General features: G+C 33.8%; 1 protein-coding gene across 1 annotated transcript; it reads right to left on the reverse strand.

Annotated features, from left to right (window-relative positions):
* On the reverse strand, positions 1–6,370 carry LOC137826642 (ABC transporter C family member 3). The gene is made up of 10 exons (XM_068632706.2): positions 3,757–6,370; positions 3,489–3,575; positions 2,755–3,405; positions 2,413–2,577; positions 1,962–2,256; positions 1,657–1,871; positions 1,130–1,435; positions 939–1,002; positions 483–722; positions 1–390 (listed from the first exon to the last, which is right to left on the reverse strand). Exons 1-10 carry the CDS (start codon positions 6,103–6,105, stop codon positions 266–268), a joined length of 4,497 nt encoding a protein of 1,498 aa, XP_068488807.2. The 5' UTR covers positions 6,106–6,370; the 3' UTR covers positions 1–265.
* Positions 6,371–17,139: the final 10,769 nt, after the last annotated feature.

Raw genomic sequence — 17,139 nt, forward strand, 5'->3', positions numbered from 1 at the left:
TACATATTAGATTTTATCTTTAGATTATATTCATGTTAAGGAAACTCCTTCACAGAACCAGTCTTCCCCTACAACTCTCAATTTACTGGCTATAAAAAAATCCTTTGGCATACATTGGTGTTCTATTTCACTTTGTATAAATATTCCCTCTTAAAATTTTCTTCCCTCAGCCTTATTCATAAAATACATTTTTCTACAAACAAAATCACAAAATCTACCCAAATTGTCATCATTGTCAAGAAGCTTTTGTTTCTTTAAGCTTAAATCAGTGATCCACAAATTTCTGAAAATTGGAGTTGGACCGCATGGTATACTCTGCAACAAGTTGTGCAAAAGATGAGGACTTGTTCTCTAGCAAAGTTGTAGGGGTGTCATACTCCTCAATAAGTCCTGCACTAATGTGTAACCAAATCAGAGAACAAAAGATGAAGGTACAAAGAATGAATATCAAAGTTGTATGAAGAATGACATAATTTCCTGACCTTGGCTAAGAAGCAGAACCATATCACTGTCAACAACAGAAGTTATTCTATGTGCAATGGTAATGACTGTAGAGTCAGAGAAATGTTGCCTAAGAGTCTGCTGAATCAAATTATCTGTAGCTGTATCTACTGATGCAGTGGCTTCATCAAGCACCAAAACCTTGCTTTTCTTAAGAAGCACCCTGCCAAGGCAGACCAACTGCCTCTGACCCATACTCCAATTCTCACCATTCTCACTAACTACAAATATCAACTTCCATATTAGAAATAGGTTCAAAATTTCTTCCTAAATACTCATACAAGTAGAAAATAAGAAGGAAAACTGAAAAAAAAAGTACTTCCTATAATAAACTAAACTAATTTTAACTTAAGCCAAAATCTTCTTTTACTTTTCTTTTTTTATTTTTCTATAGGTATTTATGGAAAATTTTGTCTAATCAAGGTTCAAAGACAAACCTGTGGAGTCGAGCTTTCCTTCTTTCTTTCTAACTTCATCTCCAAGTTGACACTTATCCAGGGCCTATTTAAAGGAATGTGAATGAGTGAATGAATGCAATAAAAATTTGAAGAACGAAATACAAGTATAATCTTTTGGAGAGAACGTAGTGTGTGTGTCTATATCTGTTCATAAATATTAACCAACCCACCTCCCAAATTTGTTCATCAGTGTATTCTTCCAGAGGATCTAGATTATTTCTCACAGTTCCTTCGAACATTGTTGGATCCTGAGGAATAATGCTTAGTTTAGACCTCAAATCATGAAGTCCAATTGAAGAGATGTTGATGTTGTCAATCATGATCTGACCACAGGTAGGCTCAACAATTCGGAAAAGTGCTTGAATGAGAGTGGATTTACCACTTCCTGTTCTCCCAACAATGCCAGTTTTCCATCCTCCACGAAACTTACATGTTAGACCACGCAACACAAGAGGAAGATGTGGAGCATAACGAACCTGCATCATGGGCAGCACATCATTGCAAACATAGCACAGATATCATGTAGAAATTATGCTATTGCTCTGAAATATGTGGCACAAACTTTCTGTATTATAAGCTAACCACTAACCATTAGGGAAAAGAAAACCTTAGCATGAATTTTATAAATCATTTGACATAAAAATGAAAGAAAACAATAGTACAAAACCATAAACATATAAGTAGTAGCTGAAACTACCTGCAAATCTTGTATATCAACCTCGCCATATGATGGCCAAGAAGGGTTGGGGCGAGTTTCTTCTACAACAAGGGGAGGCTCACTAGGAATACTAGTATATTGAAGTATTCTTTCTACTGATATAATTTTGTTCTCTATGTTACACAGATTCCATATCACCCAAGCTTGTATCATGTTCAAATTAAGTCCATATGTAACAACTAAACCAGCAATGCCTACAAAGAAAGTTGTACGAAAGGAAAACAATTATGTTCAACTCCATATTAAATTTTGACTTGTAACAGTACCAGATTGGAATTACATACCTGGATCAATGATTCCCGGTGGAATAGATATTAAGACTAATAAGGAAAAGGCAAATGTGACTGAAGACAACATATCTAAGCGGAAGCACAACCATTCCATGGCGCCAACAATATTGAAGTTTGGCCGAGAATATCCATCAGTCAGTTTCATATTTGTCTCTCTAAATCTTGACTGCTGGTCATAGCTTCTGATGGTTGAAGTACCAGAAATTGTCTCAGCAAAGTGTTGAATGATTGGAGCTTTGCAGACTCCAATTAAACGTGATAGTTCTCGAGCTGATGGTATATAATATTGCTGCAGAATTATAAGTTTATAAGATCTTAGCCATGATATCACATAACATTGAATAATGGAATCAATTTTGCAAAATACATTTGGTACATATTCTCGTAGGTGAAGAAATTATGTGTCACCTTATTATCAAAGACAACAACATGATTCAATTAATACCTGATACCATATGCTGACTGCTATTACAGGTATAAAGACAATGAAAACCTGCCATGCAACCTGGGACATCACTGCTATAATTCCCAGAAGCTGGATCATTGAGAAGGCAAGTGAGCCAATTTGATAAGGAATGTCTGTATCCACTGCACTTTGGTCAGTTGAAGCCTACAAGAGAAAAAAATGAAGAAAGACAAGTGACAATGTATTCTATTATATAATCTATAGTTGTTGAAAAACCACAAACAAAATAAGGGAACTAGAATTGTGCAGGGGAGGATTATTAAAATACAATAATCATCTCTAAAAATCAGAAGGACAAAAATTGAAAGAATGTAAACATACTCTGTTAAGTACTCGGCCACTTGGAGTGGAATCAAAAAATAACATTGGAGCACGGAAAACGCTGAAGTGCATTTTATTGAAGAGTATAGTAGCTGTCTTATAACCTGTTGTGACAAGAAGCATTGCTCTGACAAGGACACAGAAAGAACTTGCAACAGCCAAACTAACATAGACTCCTATAAGAGTCATTCCTTCAACACGAGGTTGCACATGTGTTGAGATGGGAGTGGCCCAAGCCATCCAATAATTGCTTCCTATTTGAAGAGCTTGAAAAAGAATCTGAGCCAACAATATGAAAGGTACCATAGCTCCACCATATGCCGTTGTGATATACTTCCAATAGACTAAAAACCCAACTTTACCTTTCTCCCTTTCTTCTTCTTGAACAAGCTGACCTTTTGGTTCAGTTTTGTTGTCTGTTTCCCCATTTTGCACATCTTTGCTTACCTCTTTCTCTTTAAAATCATGTGTGCCACAGACATTTTCTTCTTTTTTTAAGGTACTTATTTCATTAGATGTTGTCCCTCCATCCAATGAATCTAGAGTAGATAGAGCTTTTCTGTGTGCACCGACAAGTTCCATAAAATCAGTACCACTATTAAGCAGATCAATATACTTTCCACATTGAGTAATTCTCCCATCTTTCATGACCTAACAACAAAGATAACATGATGGAATTAAAAAAACAAATCTCTTTTTACATTATTGACAATAAAATTACATGAAATGCTCACCAATATAAGGTCAGCGGTGGGTAAGAACTCCACCTGATGAGTGACATAAACCACTGTTTTTGAACATAAATGACCCAGCAAGCATTCCTGCCGTACACAGAACAAAAAAGGCACTCACTGGAAATTAATAATACTAGTCTCATGCTATGGGAGGAACTGCACTTCGAAAGAGTTAAACCAAGGACTATTTGTATTTGTTAGTGTGCAAGCAAAATATGATAGGTCAGATTATATTGCACATAATAAACAAATGACGAAACCAAGTTACCTTAAACAGATGAGAGCCTGTGTGAGCATCCACAGCACTAAAGGGATCATCAAATAGATATATATCGGCATCTTGGTAGAGAGCACGTGCAATTTGAATTCTTTGTTTCTGTCCACCACTCATATTTATTCCACGTTCTCCTATAATTGTCTGATCACCGAAAGAAAAAATCTCCAGGTCCTTCTTCAAGGAACAAGCTTCCAGTACCTTCTCATACCTTTCCCTATCCATGGGTTTACCAAACAAAATATTATCCTCTATCTTGCCGCTTTGTATCCATGGAGACTGAGCAACATAGGCCTTTGTTCCGCAAACCTTAAGATCGCCTGATATCTTAGGTACCTCTCCCAATACACAAGAAAGTAAAGTAGACTTGCCTGATCCAACAGCACCACAAACAGCAACCCTCATCCCAAGAAAAACTTGAAAGTTTATATTTTGCAATGTTGGGTTAGGGGAAGATAAATCCCAAGAGAAGTTTCCATCAATTACTTCAATTGCTGTATTAGAACTTCCCTGGGGAAGCTTCTCAACAACATCAGACGGTAAGTCATCAAGCCGAAGGAATGATGAAATCCTATCAAGAGAAACTTTAGTTTGTGCTATCATAGAAATTGTATCAGGAAGGTTATATATTGGCTCTTGAAGAATCCGGAATGTTGCAAGTGCAGACAAGATCTTTCCTGCTTCAAGGGGTATCCCTAGAAACATACAAGTGCCGAAAGTAACCACAGATACAAATGTGGGTGCACCCCAAAACACAAATGTGGTCATGGCTGAGGTATAAACAAAGCTTTTTAACCAGCCTTCCTCAGTTTTCCTGAGCTCAGTTATTTTTGATAGAAACTTCATTTCCCAACCTTGTAGTTTGAGGATCCTCATGTTCCTCAAAATCTCGGATGTGGCCTTCATTCTAATATCTTTTGACTCCATCAACTTATTTTGAAACTTCTCTTGTAATGACCCCAAGGGAACATTTGCCAACATAACAACAATGGTTGCAACAAGAGCAGCAACGGAAGCAAGGCCAAGGTTTTTATACAAAATCAACAAGGCCAATGCGACTTGCAACGCCACCATCCACAAATCATGCATGTACCAACTGAAGACACCAACTCTTTCAGCATCAACAGACATGAAATTGATTATTTCCCCAGAAGTGTGGCCCAGCTTTGATTGACAAGAAACTGTGAGAGCCTTATTGTAGATCATCACAACAAGCAGTGCTCGAATTCGAAGTCCAATCTGCTGCAACCTAAAGAACCAATGCCTTTGAGAGAGGCACTCCACAATTTTTGCAAAGAAAAAGGCAGAAACCAAAACATAACCCTGGTTTTCATACTGTCTTTGTCCATCAAGATACTGAACAAAACCTTCAATAAGGTAAGGACCAACATAAGAAGCCAAGGCGCTTAACAATGCAAGAAAAGCTGTGAACAGAATTTCCTTCCACGCTGACATTACTAAACTCTTCACCAGCTTAAGCGTGGTGAGACTGTTAATTGCATTTGCACCATAATCAACCTCAAGTCTATCTCTGAAACTAGGAAAAGCACCAGCCACACTGTCTTTGTTGTCTAGCAGAGGAACATCCTCAAGGTTCAAGGTCTTTTTGTAGCCAGCAGCCACAAGAGAACCCACCCAAGCGAAAGTGAGAATGCTAAAAACTCCAGAATGGGAGAAAGGAGTAACATTGTCCCCACCCTTGGTCTCTTTTGCATCATTATTCAAAAGAGGTTCCTCGATACCGTTAACGTGACCCTTTTTTTTCACAAAGTACCCGACGTAAAAAAACAAAAACCCCGCACAGGTGGACATAACATCATAAACCAATAACTGAGTAGGTATCTTGGTCACAACAACAATATCCACCACGAAGGAATAACAAGAAAAAACGAGATACAAGGCGCACCAAACTCTGAAGATGAGTGGAAACCTGAAGCTTCTTTCACCGGAACCAAAAACGAAGAACCCTTTGTGCAAGGAAACGCAAACAACACCCCAAGCAAGTGTTTTGAGAGCCAAATCCAAAAGGGTCATAAACTTTTGTTCTGACCACCCACTAGCATACCAATAGAAGTAATTGAAGAAACAGAGAACGAAACTGAAAGCAGAAACACCAAGAGAACAAAACACGGTCGTTTTGAAGAGGGTCTCACTGTCATTGGGTTTCTCTTTCTCCTTAGAGTCTTCTTCCCCGGTTCCTGGCGTGAATGTCATTTTGTTCCAAAGCCATGACAGCGAAGCTGATAGCAATAAGAGACAGTGGAGGGAGGCGGATAAGACATTAAGGAAAATGGGATTGAGGAGAAGAGAGTGCATGAGGGAATGAACAACGTTGTTGTTCATGCAGATACAATGTACGATGAAAATGGACAAAATTTGCAAAACAAAATGGAGTGAAAATGAAATTGAAAGGTGTAAAAGTGGAAAGTTGTATGCAGAGAAGTGAAGTAAACAAAAACACTGAGAGAGAGACAGAGAGAGAGAGAGTGAAAAGAGTCAAAGGTGAGATGAGAATCCTGGGGAGTAGGAGAACGTGGTGGCCGACTTGGTTGAGGGAGAAGAGGAAGGAACAGTAGTACAAACAACAGATTCTCTGAGATGTTGTTTCACTGATTAGAATTTATGATAGCATTTTCTAAGATTTTTTTTCTTGTTAATTAAAATCATAAAATCAAGAAAGAGTTATTAATTATTATATATATAAAAAATTATTAATAACATGTTAATAAATTTTAATTAAGAAAAAACAACGTGTCAAAGAAAATATCCACCTTCTTTCAATGTAAATTAAAATAAATATTTCAGAAACTATTTATTAATAGAGCTTTCTAATTTATTATTCTTAATCTATTTTTTAGTTAAATTCTAATATTTTAAAAATAATTATCACTAGTTACTAATTCTCAGTATATAGATTAGAATATTGAGCATAATATTTATATATATATATACATATATATATATTAAAAGTATTTATTTAATATAAATTTCACTAATTTAAAATACTGTATTATAAAATAGTTAATAATCATATAAATTTGTCATATATTACACAAGTTAAAATATTAGTCATATAAGAAATGAGATGAATATAAAAAAAATCATAAAAACTTATATTTTCAGTAAAGTTTAACTAATAAACATAAGAAAGAAACATATTTAATGATAATTTTTTCTATTGTAAAGCATGAAAACTATAAATAGTTAAGAAAATAAATCAGTTAATAATCACACTCTGATAGTAAAAGTTATCAATAGCAAATTCAGGTGATTTGTATTTATATTAGTCGCAACAATAAAGTTTGATAAGTTTATTACTCTAGTTTGTTTTTGGTATCATAAGGGAGGAGGAAGGATGGGTGGGGTGTTTTTTTACTCTTCATAAAAATGAGGAGATTACACGTGGCACAATAGAACAATGTAATTTTACTTTGATACCCTTGTATCTATTTTGAATATATTAAATACTGTGAATACATTGGTAGGTAGTTGTGCATGCATTCAGAATACAATGATATCAGTTTTGAATGGGGTTTCCTTGGTTATAGTGGTTACAGCGCAAGGTAGTAGTGGTTCATAAGAGAATTTTTTACCACTTTTTTAAAAAAAGTTCTAGACGTGTGAACTTTGTTAGTGTAGAAATAAAATTAGGTTTTGTGAGAGTTGTGCTTGTTGTTGCTTTGTTTAGATAGAGTGAATTTTGTATTGTGTGAGAGTTGGTTTTGCTATGCCCAGAACGAGTGAAAGTGAGAGTTGGTTTGTTGTTAAAGTTTTTTTGTTTTTTTTTTTCCTTGAGAAAGAACAATAAAAGAAGGTAAAATCACTTGATACAATGAGTCTCTCTTGATTATTTTTACTAGAATCAATTTTCATGTACATTAAAAATCATTTAGAATTTTCACGTAAACAACAAAAGCAATTCTCAATCAATTTTCCAGTTTTCCAAAATGGAGCATGATGGTTTTAGATAATCGATTTTATAGTTTTTAAAACTAGAATGAGAATGAATTCTCATAGTGTGGCAAAAAGGTCGAAATTGATTTTGGTTTTCTATAACTACATACATAATCGATTTTGTGAACTTATAATATTTTTTGTTGTGTTTTTTTTTTCAGATTGGGTTTTGGGTGTTGTGGTTGCAACATTTGGTGGTTCTTTGCTTGTGTTGATCATGCTACTTCTTCTCTAGTAAGTTCATCACTTTTTTTTTTCTTTTATAAATGTATTTAGAGTTTTTTTATTAAATGTGTTTACTGTTTTTAATTTTTAAAAACGTATTTACATTTTTATATGTTTACTGTTTTTATTTTTAATAAATGTATTAATATTTTTTATGTGTTTACTATTTAGTTAATTTTTTTATGTGTTTAGTGTTTTTAATTTTTATGTGTTTAGCAACTTCTTGCAACTGGTTCATAAAGATGCTTTCATGTTATGGTGTCTCGAAAGTAATGTAATGATTGATCTAATTATATCATACAACATAGGATAAAATATCGTGACAATCGGTTGTTTATACCAGTTCACAAATATAAAACTGAAATTAAAGAGTTTAAGGATAGAGAGAATGCACACAGAGGTTTATACCGGTTCACTCTTAACCCAGAGCTACATCCAGTCTTCCCAAAAACCACTGGAGAATCCACTAAGCAATCAACCCTAGATTACTTACAACACCACCAAAGAAGTGACCTTGATCCCCTCAAGACACACACTTCCTTTGGCTCAGCACAACACCACTAAGAATGCTGATCTTAATCCCCTCAAGAACACACAACACTTCTCAGTTATACACACAGAGTTTCTTACAAAGTATAGAGGATTACATTTGTTACAAAAAAGATCTTAAATCAATACAAGATGAAAATCCTATCTCACACTCTTTGATCAATGCAATCTCTAAGCAATTCTCAACTTTTCAAAAACTCATTCAGTGAAAAACTCAAATCTGTTTTTCTGTGATTAAAGCAAAGTTGTCTGTTGCATAATCTTAAAAAACTATTTATTGTAATTAAAGATTGGCCAAATCATTTAAAACTGGAGCCTAAACAGTTGTAAAATCATTTAATGCTCAGTCAAAGCACAAAATAGTTTTTTGTTATGGTCCCAAAACAAACAATCGGTTGTTTTCACGAATCAATCGGTTGTTTTGGTTTGACAGCAAGTCAACCATCAAAAACAGTTTTCAACCTTTCTAAAAACACCTAAGTATAAAACAATCGGTTGTTTCGACAAAACAACAGGTTGTTTTTCACTTAGTTTGAAAAACACTTTTCAATTAAAAGGTTTGAGAATGCTTATGCTTTGGATTCAATCAAGAGTGGATTTACACATAAAATCTACCCCAGATCCTATCTAAAGACAGCTCAGCAACACCAAGCACATCCAGCTTTCATCAACCTTCAAAGGGTTTGGATTCTTCAAAGCTTGAACACACTTGATTCAACAATCTCCCCCTATTTGATGAAGACAACTCCCTGGTTGTTTGTGTTGGTTTTGATTGAATCTGAAGCAGTACCTGCAAAAATAGCATATATACAATCAAATGCTTCCTACAACAGCAGGTTAGATTTTCACATGCTGGAAGCAGATTTTCAAACAAACAATCGGTTGTTTATACGAAACAATTGGTTGTTTCTATCAGCAGAAGCAGAAACAGTTTTAATATCAGAGATTTCAGTAGTTTTAAACAGTTTCAGAGAAAGATACACAAGAACTAATCAATTCTCCCCCTATTTGTCTTCACAAATAGACTCTAACATGTATTAAAACAGATTTAGGAAAGATTATGAAGGTCAAGGATACCTAACTCATTTTTTAGAAAGAAGAACCTCTCTTTTGGTAATGGTTTTGTGAAGATATCAGCTAACTGCAGTTTAGTTTCAACAAACTTCACTTCACAGTCCTCATTGCTTACATGATCCCTGATGAAATGATGGCGTATCTAAATATGCTTAGTCCTTGAGTGCTTAATCTGATTTTTGGTAAGATTGATGGCACTTGTGTTGTCACACATCAAAGGGACCTTGCTTATTTGCAATCCAAAGTCTGCAAGTTGTTGTTTAAGCCACAAAATTTGTGCACAACAGCTTCCAACAGCTATATACTCAGCCTCAGCAGTAGAGAGAGCTACACATGCTTGCTTTTTGCTATGCCATGAGATAAGACTTGAACCAAGAAGGTGGCAAGTGTCACTTGTGCTCTTCCTGTCTAGCTTGCATCCTGCAAAGTCAGAATTTGAATAACCAATTAAATGAATTGGAGAGTGAGAAGGATATCATAACCCAACAGTTGATGTTCCTTTGAGACATTTCAGAATTCTTTTTGCAGCTTTGAAGTGTGACTCCTTAGGATTTGCTTGATATCTTGCACAAAGACATACCGCAAACATAATGTCTGGTCTACTTGTTGTTAGATATAATAAAGAGCCAATCAAACCTCTGTATTTGGTTTGATCTACCCCTTTTCCAGCAGCATCTGCATCCATGTAGCAACTTGATGGCATAGGAGTGCTTGCTTCTTTGCAACTCTCCATTTCAAATTTCTTGAGAATCTCTTTACAATACTTTGATTGGCATAGAAAGATCCCATCATTTGTTTGCTTAACCTACAATCCAAGAAAGAAAGATAATTCTCCCATCATAGACATTTCAAGCTCACCTTTCATAGCAGCCACAAATTCTTCACACAAACTATCTTGTGTAGCACCAAAGATGATGTCATCTACATAGATTTGCACAAGGATAATTTTAGAGTTTGACTTTTTGATGAAGAGAGTCTTGTCTATCATTCTCCTTTTATAGCCATAAGACAGTAGGAAGTTGCTAAGCATTTCATACCACTGCCTTGGAGCTTGCTTCAGCCCATACAATGCCTTTTTCAGCTTGAAGACATGATTGGGATGTTGATGATCTTCAAAGCCCGGTGGTTGATCCACATACACTTCCTCATTGATGTAGTCATTCAAAAAAGCACTCTTGACATCCATTTGGAAGAATTTAAAACCACTCATACATGCAAAAGCCAACAGTAACCTCACAGCCTCCAATCTTGCAACAGGAGCAAAGGTTTCACCATAATCAATGCCCTCCTCTTGATTGTAGCCTTTGGCAACTAGCCTTGTTTTGTTCCTTGTGATCACACCATCTTCATCCAATTTGTTTCTAAACACCCACTTCGAACCAATGATGTTCATCTCTGTTGTTTTAGGGACAAGAAACCATACCTCATTCATAGCAAACTGATTCAGCTCTTCATGCATAGCTTCAACCCATTTTTCATCCTTGAGAGCTTCATCAATTGACTTTGGTTCAATTTGAGAGACAAAAGCAGTGTGCCTGCAGAAGTTTGAGATGGAGCTACGTGTAGAGACACCTTCCTTTATCTGCCCTATGATGTTTTCCACTGACAAATCTCTAGGAATCCTTCATTCTTTGGGCAACTCACTCTGTTGCGGAATTTCAATCGGTTGTTTCTACGAATCAACCGGTTGTTTCTCTACACTAATGTCCAGCTTCTCCAAACTGATGTTCTGCTCATCCTCTTCAGCACTGGTCTGTGGGATTTGAATGCTTTTGTGATCCACTTCATCAAAGACAACATGAACAGACTCTTCTACAGTCATTAGCCTCTTGTTGTAGATTCTGTATGCATGACTTGTTAAAGAATAGCCTATGAAGATACCAAGATCAGCTTTTTCATCAAACTTCCCTAGGTTTTCCTTTCCATTGTTGAGAACAAAACCGCTGCAACCGAAAACTCTGAGATGATTGATGTTTGGCTTCCTTCCATTGAAGAGTTCATAAGGAGTCTTTGGCCTAATTAGCACTTTATTCATCACATAACAAGAGGTGCTAACTGCATCAGCCCAAAAATACTTAGGAAGGGAAGATTCACTAAGCATTGTTTTAGCTAGCTCTTTAAGGGACCTGTTCTTCCTCTCTACCACACCATTCTGTTGTGGAGTTCTTGGAGCAGAGCAATTATGCAGAATCCCCATCTTTTCACAGAACTTGCTAAACTTTTCATTTTGGAATTCACCACCATGATCACTTCTTATTGAGCCTATGTTGTTGTTCTTTGTGTTTTGCAATCTTCTTGCAAGCTTCTTGAATGCAGAAAAGGCATCACTTTTTTATTTCAAGAAAAGAGTCCAAGTGAACCTAGAAAAATCATCCACAATAACAAGATCATAGTAATTTCCACCAAGGCTCATGGTTCTTGAAGGTCCAAAAAGATCCATGTGAAGTAGCTCAAGAGGTTTTAAAGAAGAAACAACATTTTTTATTTTAAAAGAGCTTTTCACTTGTTTCCCCTTTTGGCAAGCTTCACAAATATGATCCTTCTCAAACTTGAGCTTTGGTAGCCCAATCACAAGATCCCTTGAAATTAGCTTGTTCAAGTGATTCATGTGAATATGAGCAATTCTTCTATGCCAAAGCCAAGACTCATCTTGCTTGGATAGAAGACAACAAATTGAACATGGTGAAGAGATATCTAGAAGATAAACATTATTGATTCTCTTACCTACCAACATTACCTCTTTAGTGTTGGGGAAACAGATTTCACATGTGTTTGTTTTGAAGATAACTTGAAATTCCTTGTCACACAATTGACTAATGCTCAGCAGATTGTGTTTTAAACCTTCTACATAGAGCACATCATGGATGACCAAGATATCTTTGTCTCCTATGGATTCTCTCCCAAGAATCCTCCCCTTGTTGTTGTCCCAATAGGTAACATGCCCTTCTTGCTTAAAGGAGATGTTCAAGAACTTTGATTTGTCCCCAGTCATGTGCTTGCAGCATCCACTGTCCAAGTACCATTGTTGCATGCTCTCCTCCAAGTTTTCCTACAAAGAAGATTTTCAAGTACAAAGATTTGGTCCCCTTATGAATGTGGGTCCATTTGGTTTACATTCATCATTTGAACCTTTACAACACTTCGGAATCCACTTCATAAAGTCCCTAGGAATAGCATATTTCCTGATTTTACAGAACCTAATAGAATGGCCTCTTTCGGTTGTTTTTCTGGCATTTTCGAAAATGACTTTGAAAATCTATCTTGTTTGTTTTGTGGGTTAAAGCCCAATCCAGCTTTTCCAAAAACACATTTTTGAGATGCCAAGACATTCTCAAAGTTGGATTGACCTTTAGAAAGCTTATCCATAGTTTTAACAAAATAGTGGACTTTCTTTTCAAGATTTTCACAATTTTCACAAACAGGAGTATCACACTTGCAAGAGGAGTTTTTGTAAACAATTTCAAGGTTTTCAAAATCTATTTTTTGAATTTTCCAATTCCTCTTCCAGTGTTTTGACTCTGTTTTCAAGCCAGCTATTCATTCCCTTTAACTGGTTGTTCAAGAGGGCCAATCGGTTGGCTTCTTCATGTGTTTCTTAAAAGGCTTGAAGCAATTGACTGTAATTTTCAGAGTTTGAGGAGTTAGATGAACTTACCCTACTTAAGTCATCTTCCTTTTTGGCCATGAAGCAGAGGTTGAGGCTTTTTCTGTTTTACCTTTTTTTTCCTTCTTGCTTGACTTTTTGACCTTACTTCCTTTGATTCATTGATGTTCCCATGAGTAGCTTTGAGTGTGTCCCACATCTCTTTAGCAGTTTTGCATTTTGATATCCTGAAAAACTCATTAGTATCTAATGCAGAAGCTATTATGTTTTGAGCAGTACAATCAAGCTTGGCCATTTTACATTCTTCATTGGTCCATTGAGACCAAGGTTTTGCAATAAAAGAACTATTCTTTTTAAGCTTTGGAATAAAAGGACCATTCTCGATTGAATCCCAAATTCCTTGATCAATAGATTCTACAAAGATTTTCATTCTTGCTTCCCAATACTTGTAATTCAATCCACAGAATAAAGGTGGTTTGTAGATTGAAGCACTTTCCTCAAAAGATAGTTTTCCAACCATAGAAAAAGATTTTCTGATCAAACTTGATTAACTTTCAAGTACCAAGCTCTTGATGCCAATTGTTAGAAAGTATGGCTTTAAACTAGAGGGGGGGTGAATGGTTTAAAGAGGGTTTTCGCAAACTTTTAAACCTATAATGAAATTACTTCGATAATAACTTGATTAAGAAATCAGTTTGCCAAAACACAAAGCAAATAAGCACAGCACCAGAAAAACAATCGGTTGTTTATACAAGTTCAGAAATATAAAACTGAAATTAAAGAGTTTAAGGATAGAGAGAATGCACACAGAGGTTTATAATGGTTCACTCTTAACCCAGAGCTACATCCAATCTTCCCAGAAACCACTGGAGAATCCACTAAGCAATCAACCCTAGATTACTTACAACACCACCAAAGAAGTGACCTTGATCCCCTTAAGACACACACTTCCTTTGGCTCAGCACAACACCACTAAGAATGTTGATCTTGATCCCCTCAAGAACACATAACACTTCTCAGCTATACACACAGATTTTCTTACAAAGTACAGAGGATTACATTTGTTACAAAAAAGATCTTAAATCAATACAAGATGAAAATCCTATCTCACACTCTTTGATCAATGCAATCTCTAAGAAATTCTCAACTTTTCAAAAACTCATTCAGTGAAAAACTCAAATATGTTTTTATGTGATTAAATCAAAGTTGTTTGTTGCATGATATTAACAAACTATTTATTGCAATTAAAGATTGGTCAAAACATTTAAAACTGGAGCGTAAACAGTTGTAATATCATTTAATGCTTAGTCAAAACACAAAACAGTTTTCTGTTATGGTCCCAAAACAAACAATCGGTTGTTTTCACGAATCAATCGGTTGTTTTGGTTTGACAACAAGTCAACCATCAAAAACAGTTTTCAACCTTTCTAAAAACAGCTAAGTATAAAACAATCGGTTGTTTCGACAAAACAACAGGTTGTTTTTCACTTAGTTTGAAAAACACTTTTCAATTAAAAGGTTTGAGAATGCTTATGCTTTGGATTCAATCAAGAGTGGATTTACACATAAAATCTACCCCAGATCCTATCTAAAGACAGCTCAGCAACACCGAGCACATCCATCTTTCATCAACCTTCAAAGTGTTTGGATTCTTCAAAGCTTGAAAACACTTGATTCAACAGTTACTACAAATTTGGAGGTGAATTCAAAATATACAGGAAAGTATGTGAAGCATGAGGTTGGATATCAACATTATCAACACACGTTTGGGCAAAAAGAGACTTCATCACCTTGAAGGCAATGAAGAACATTGATTGTATTTTTATTTTGTTATTAATATTTTTTATGTTGAACTTATTTTGATTTTGATTGTCAGTCATATTTAATATGTTATTGAACATTATTATGTTTGTAATTTTTTTTTTAATTTCCATGACACAGCATCAGGTATCTCCAGTTAGGATTCTAATGTAATGACTTCATCTATTGTAATCACCGACTATTTCATGTTCATCAAATGTTTATTAATGATAAACGAAAGTTGTTATTTTGTTTTTTTTTGTTTTATTAGATACAAATTGAAATAAAAAATCATACATAAAAATAAAATATAATTTTTCAAGTTGTTAGTCAATATTTCATAATATTTATGAAAATATGCTAATTTTACCATGTTAGTATGTTTAAATTGTACATTATTTTTAATATATATAAATTATTCAAACTATTAATAATATTAATTATTTTATTACTATTATAATTATTAATATTATTATACAATATACAAAATAAAATATTAGATAAATTTATTTAATAATTTCAAAAATATTTAAATATAATATTAATAACAACATATAATTATAAATAATAAAATAAAAATATAATATCAACAAAACATATTTAGTATATAAAATAACAAATGTATATAATAATAAATATTATTTTCATAAATTTTAATATATTTAATAAATTTATTTCAATTTAACACAAAATTTTTTGTATTAAATTTTTATTGCAAAATAAGAGTAATTATGAATATTATATATTAGAAAAGCATAATTAATTCAAACCTACACACAAAAAAATATACCATAACCTATTATTATTCCAATATTTTTTAATAACAAGGCTAAATTTATAAACTAATATTTTACATATTTAAAATAATTTCTAAATTCTCTCCTAACTATCACATTACTCGAAAATTTCAATAAATAATTTTCACAAATTCACTCTATCATCGTTCAATCCAAATAACCTCACATTTCCTCACTAATCCTCACAAATCTATTTCATCCATTCCCCACAAATCTTCAATGCAAATACAACATTAAAGTAGTACAATTTTGCATCTACCATATGAAAAATGAGAGCCAAAAATAGAATTGAAACAATTAAATACATACAACTCAAAGATACACATTTACAATTCTATAGTTGTTATTTTAAACTTCAACTATTTAACATTCAAATTTTATACTTTGATAATAGGAACTAAACCAAAACTAATTTAGGATTTATCAAATTGTATTAATATGCTAGAGGAATATAATTCACATGCAAAGTGATTTTAAATGACAAGAGAAAAATTAAAAACAGACTTGTGCACGAGATTAAATTAAAGTTTATTTCTAAAAGAGAAAAGCATAATTAAATTAATATATATATATATATGTAGAAAAGTTATTTTCTTCTCTTATAAATGTTTATCAAAAAAATTATTCAAATATTTCTTTAATCGTTAAAGTAATAGTGGTCGGCCTATGAAACTCATACACCCCTCTTAAATGGTGTGTCAGTATCCAATACTCATATCGGACACTGGCACTCATGTAGGACACGTATCCATGAAGTGTTCAATTTAAAAAGTATTTGTTAGATTTATAACAATTCTAGTATGGTTGTAACACAATTTTAAAAAGAAAAAATACATTAATTTTCTCAAAATTCAAACTTTATTGTATAAATTGTTATTATGATTATAAAAATAAAAAATAAATCTTTGTGAAGAAAAACATATTTATGAATAATCTAGAACATACTTTACGTATCTCCGTATCAGTGTTATATAAGTGTCTATGCTACATAGTGGCGTTAATTACTAAGTTAATTACTAAATTTGTTTAGGCTACATGTTATTAACGTAAAATTCTAAAGATTTTACTATATTTCAGTAAAATATTAAAGATTTTTTACATATGACTAATCTCTATAAAACCCTAATTGATCACTTATCATTTTTAATGAAATTTTCTGTCAGAAGCACTTTATTTTTGGAGAGTACTCAAACTCGATATTTTACGGATTTTTTTTTCGGCACTAATTACGAAATTTAAGTGAACAGTTTCAAATACAATTGAAATTATGTCCAAATGAACAAGTAAAACATTCTTTAAAGAAGGCCATTTATAACCATCATATGAAAAACTGCACAAAATCAAACATAGATCCATGGAGTAAACAACTTGAAC

This window comes from Phaseolus vulgaris, chromosome 8, assembly GCF_051622355.1.
Source record: "Phaseolus vulgaris cultivar YP4 chromosome 8, ASM5162235v1, whole genome shotgun sequence".
NCBI lineage: Eukaryota > Viridiplantae > Streptophyta > Magnoliopsida > Fabales > Fabaceae > Phaseolus > Phaseolus vulgaris.

Bases quoted from the DNA above. Each gene is read 5' to 3' on its own strand.
- LOC137826642 (XM_068632706.2), bottom strand. From the start codon at position 6,105: ATGAACAACAACGTTGTTCATTCCCTCATGCACTCTCTTCTCCTCAAT. The intron at 3,576-3,756 runs GTAACTTGGTTT...TGTGTACGGCAG, and splicing joins CAGGCTCTCATCTGTTTAAG to GAATGCTTGCTGGGTCATTT. The intron at 2,257-2,412 runs GTATTAATTGAA...ATAATTCTGCAG, and splicing joins CAGTCAGCATATGGTATCAG to CAATATTATATACCATCAGC.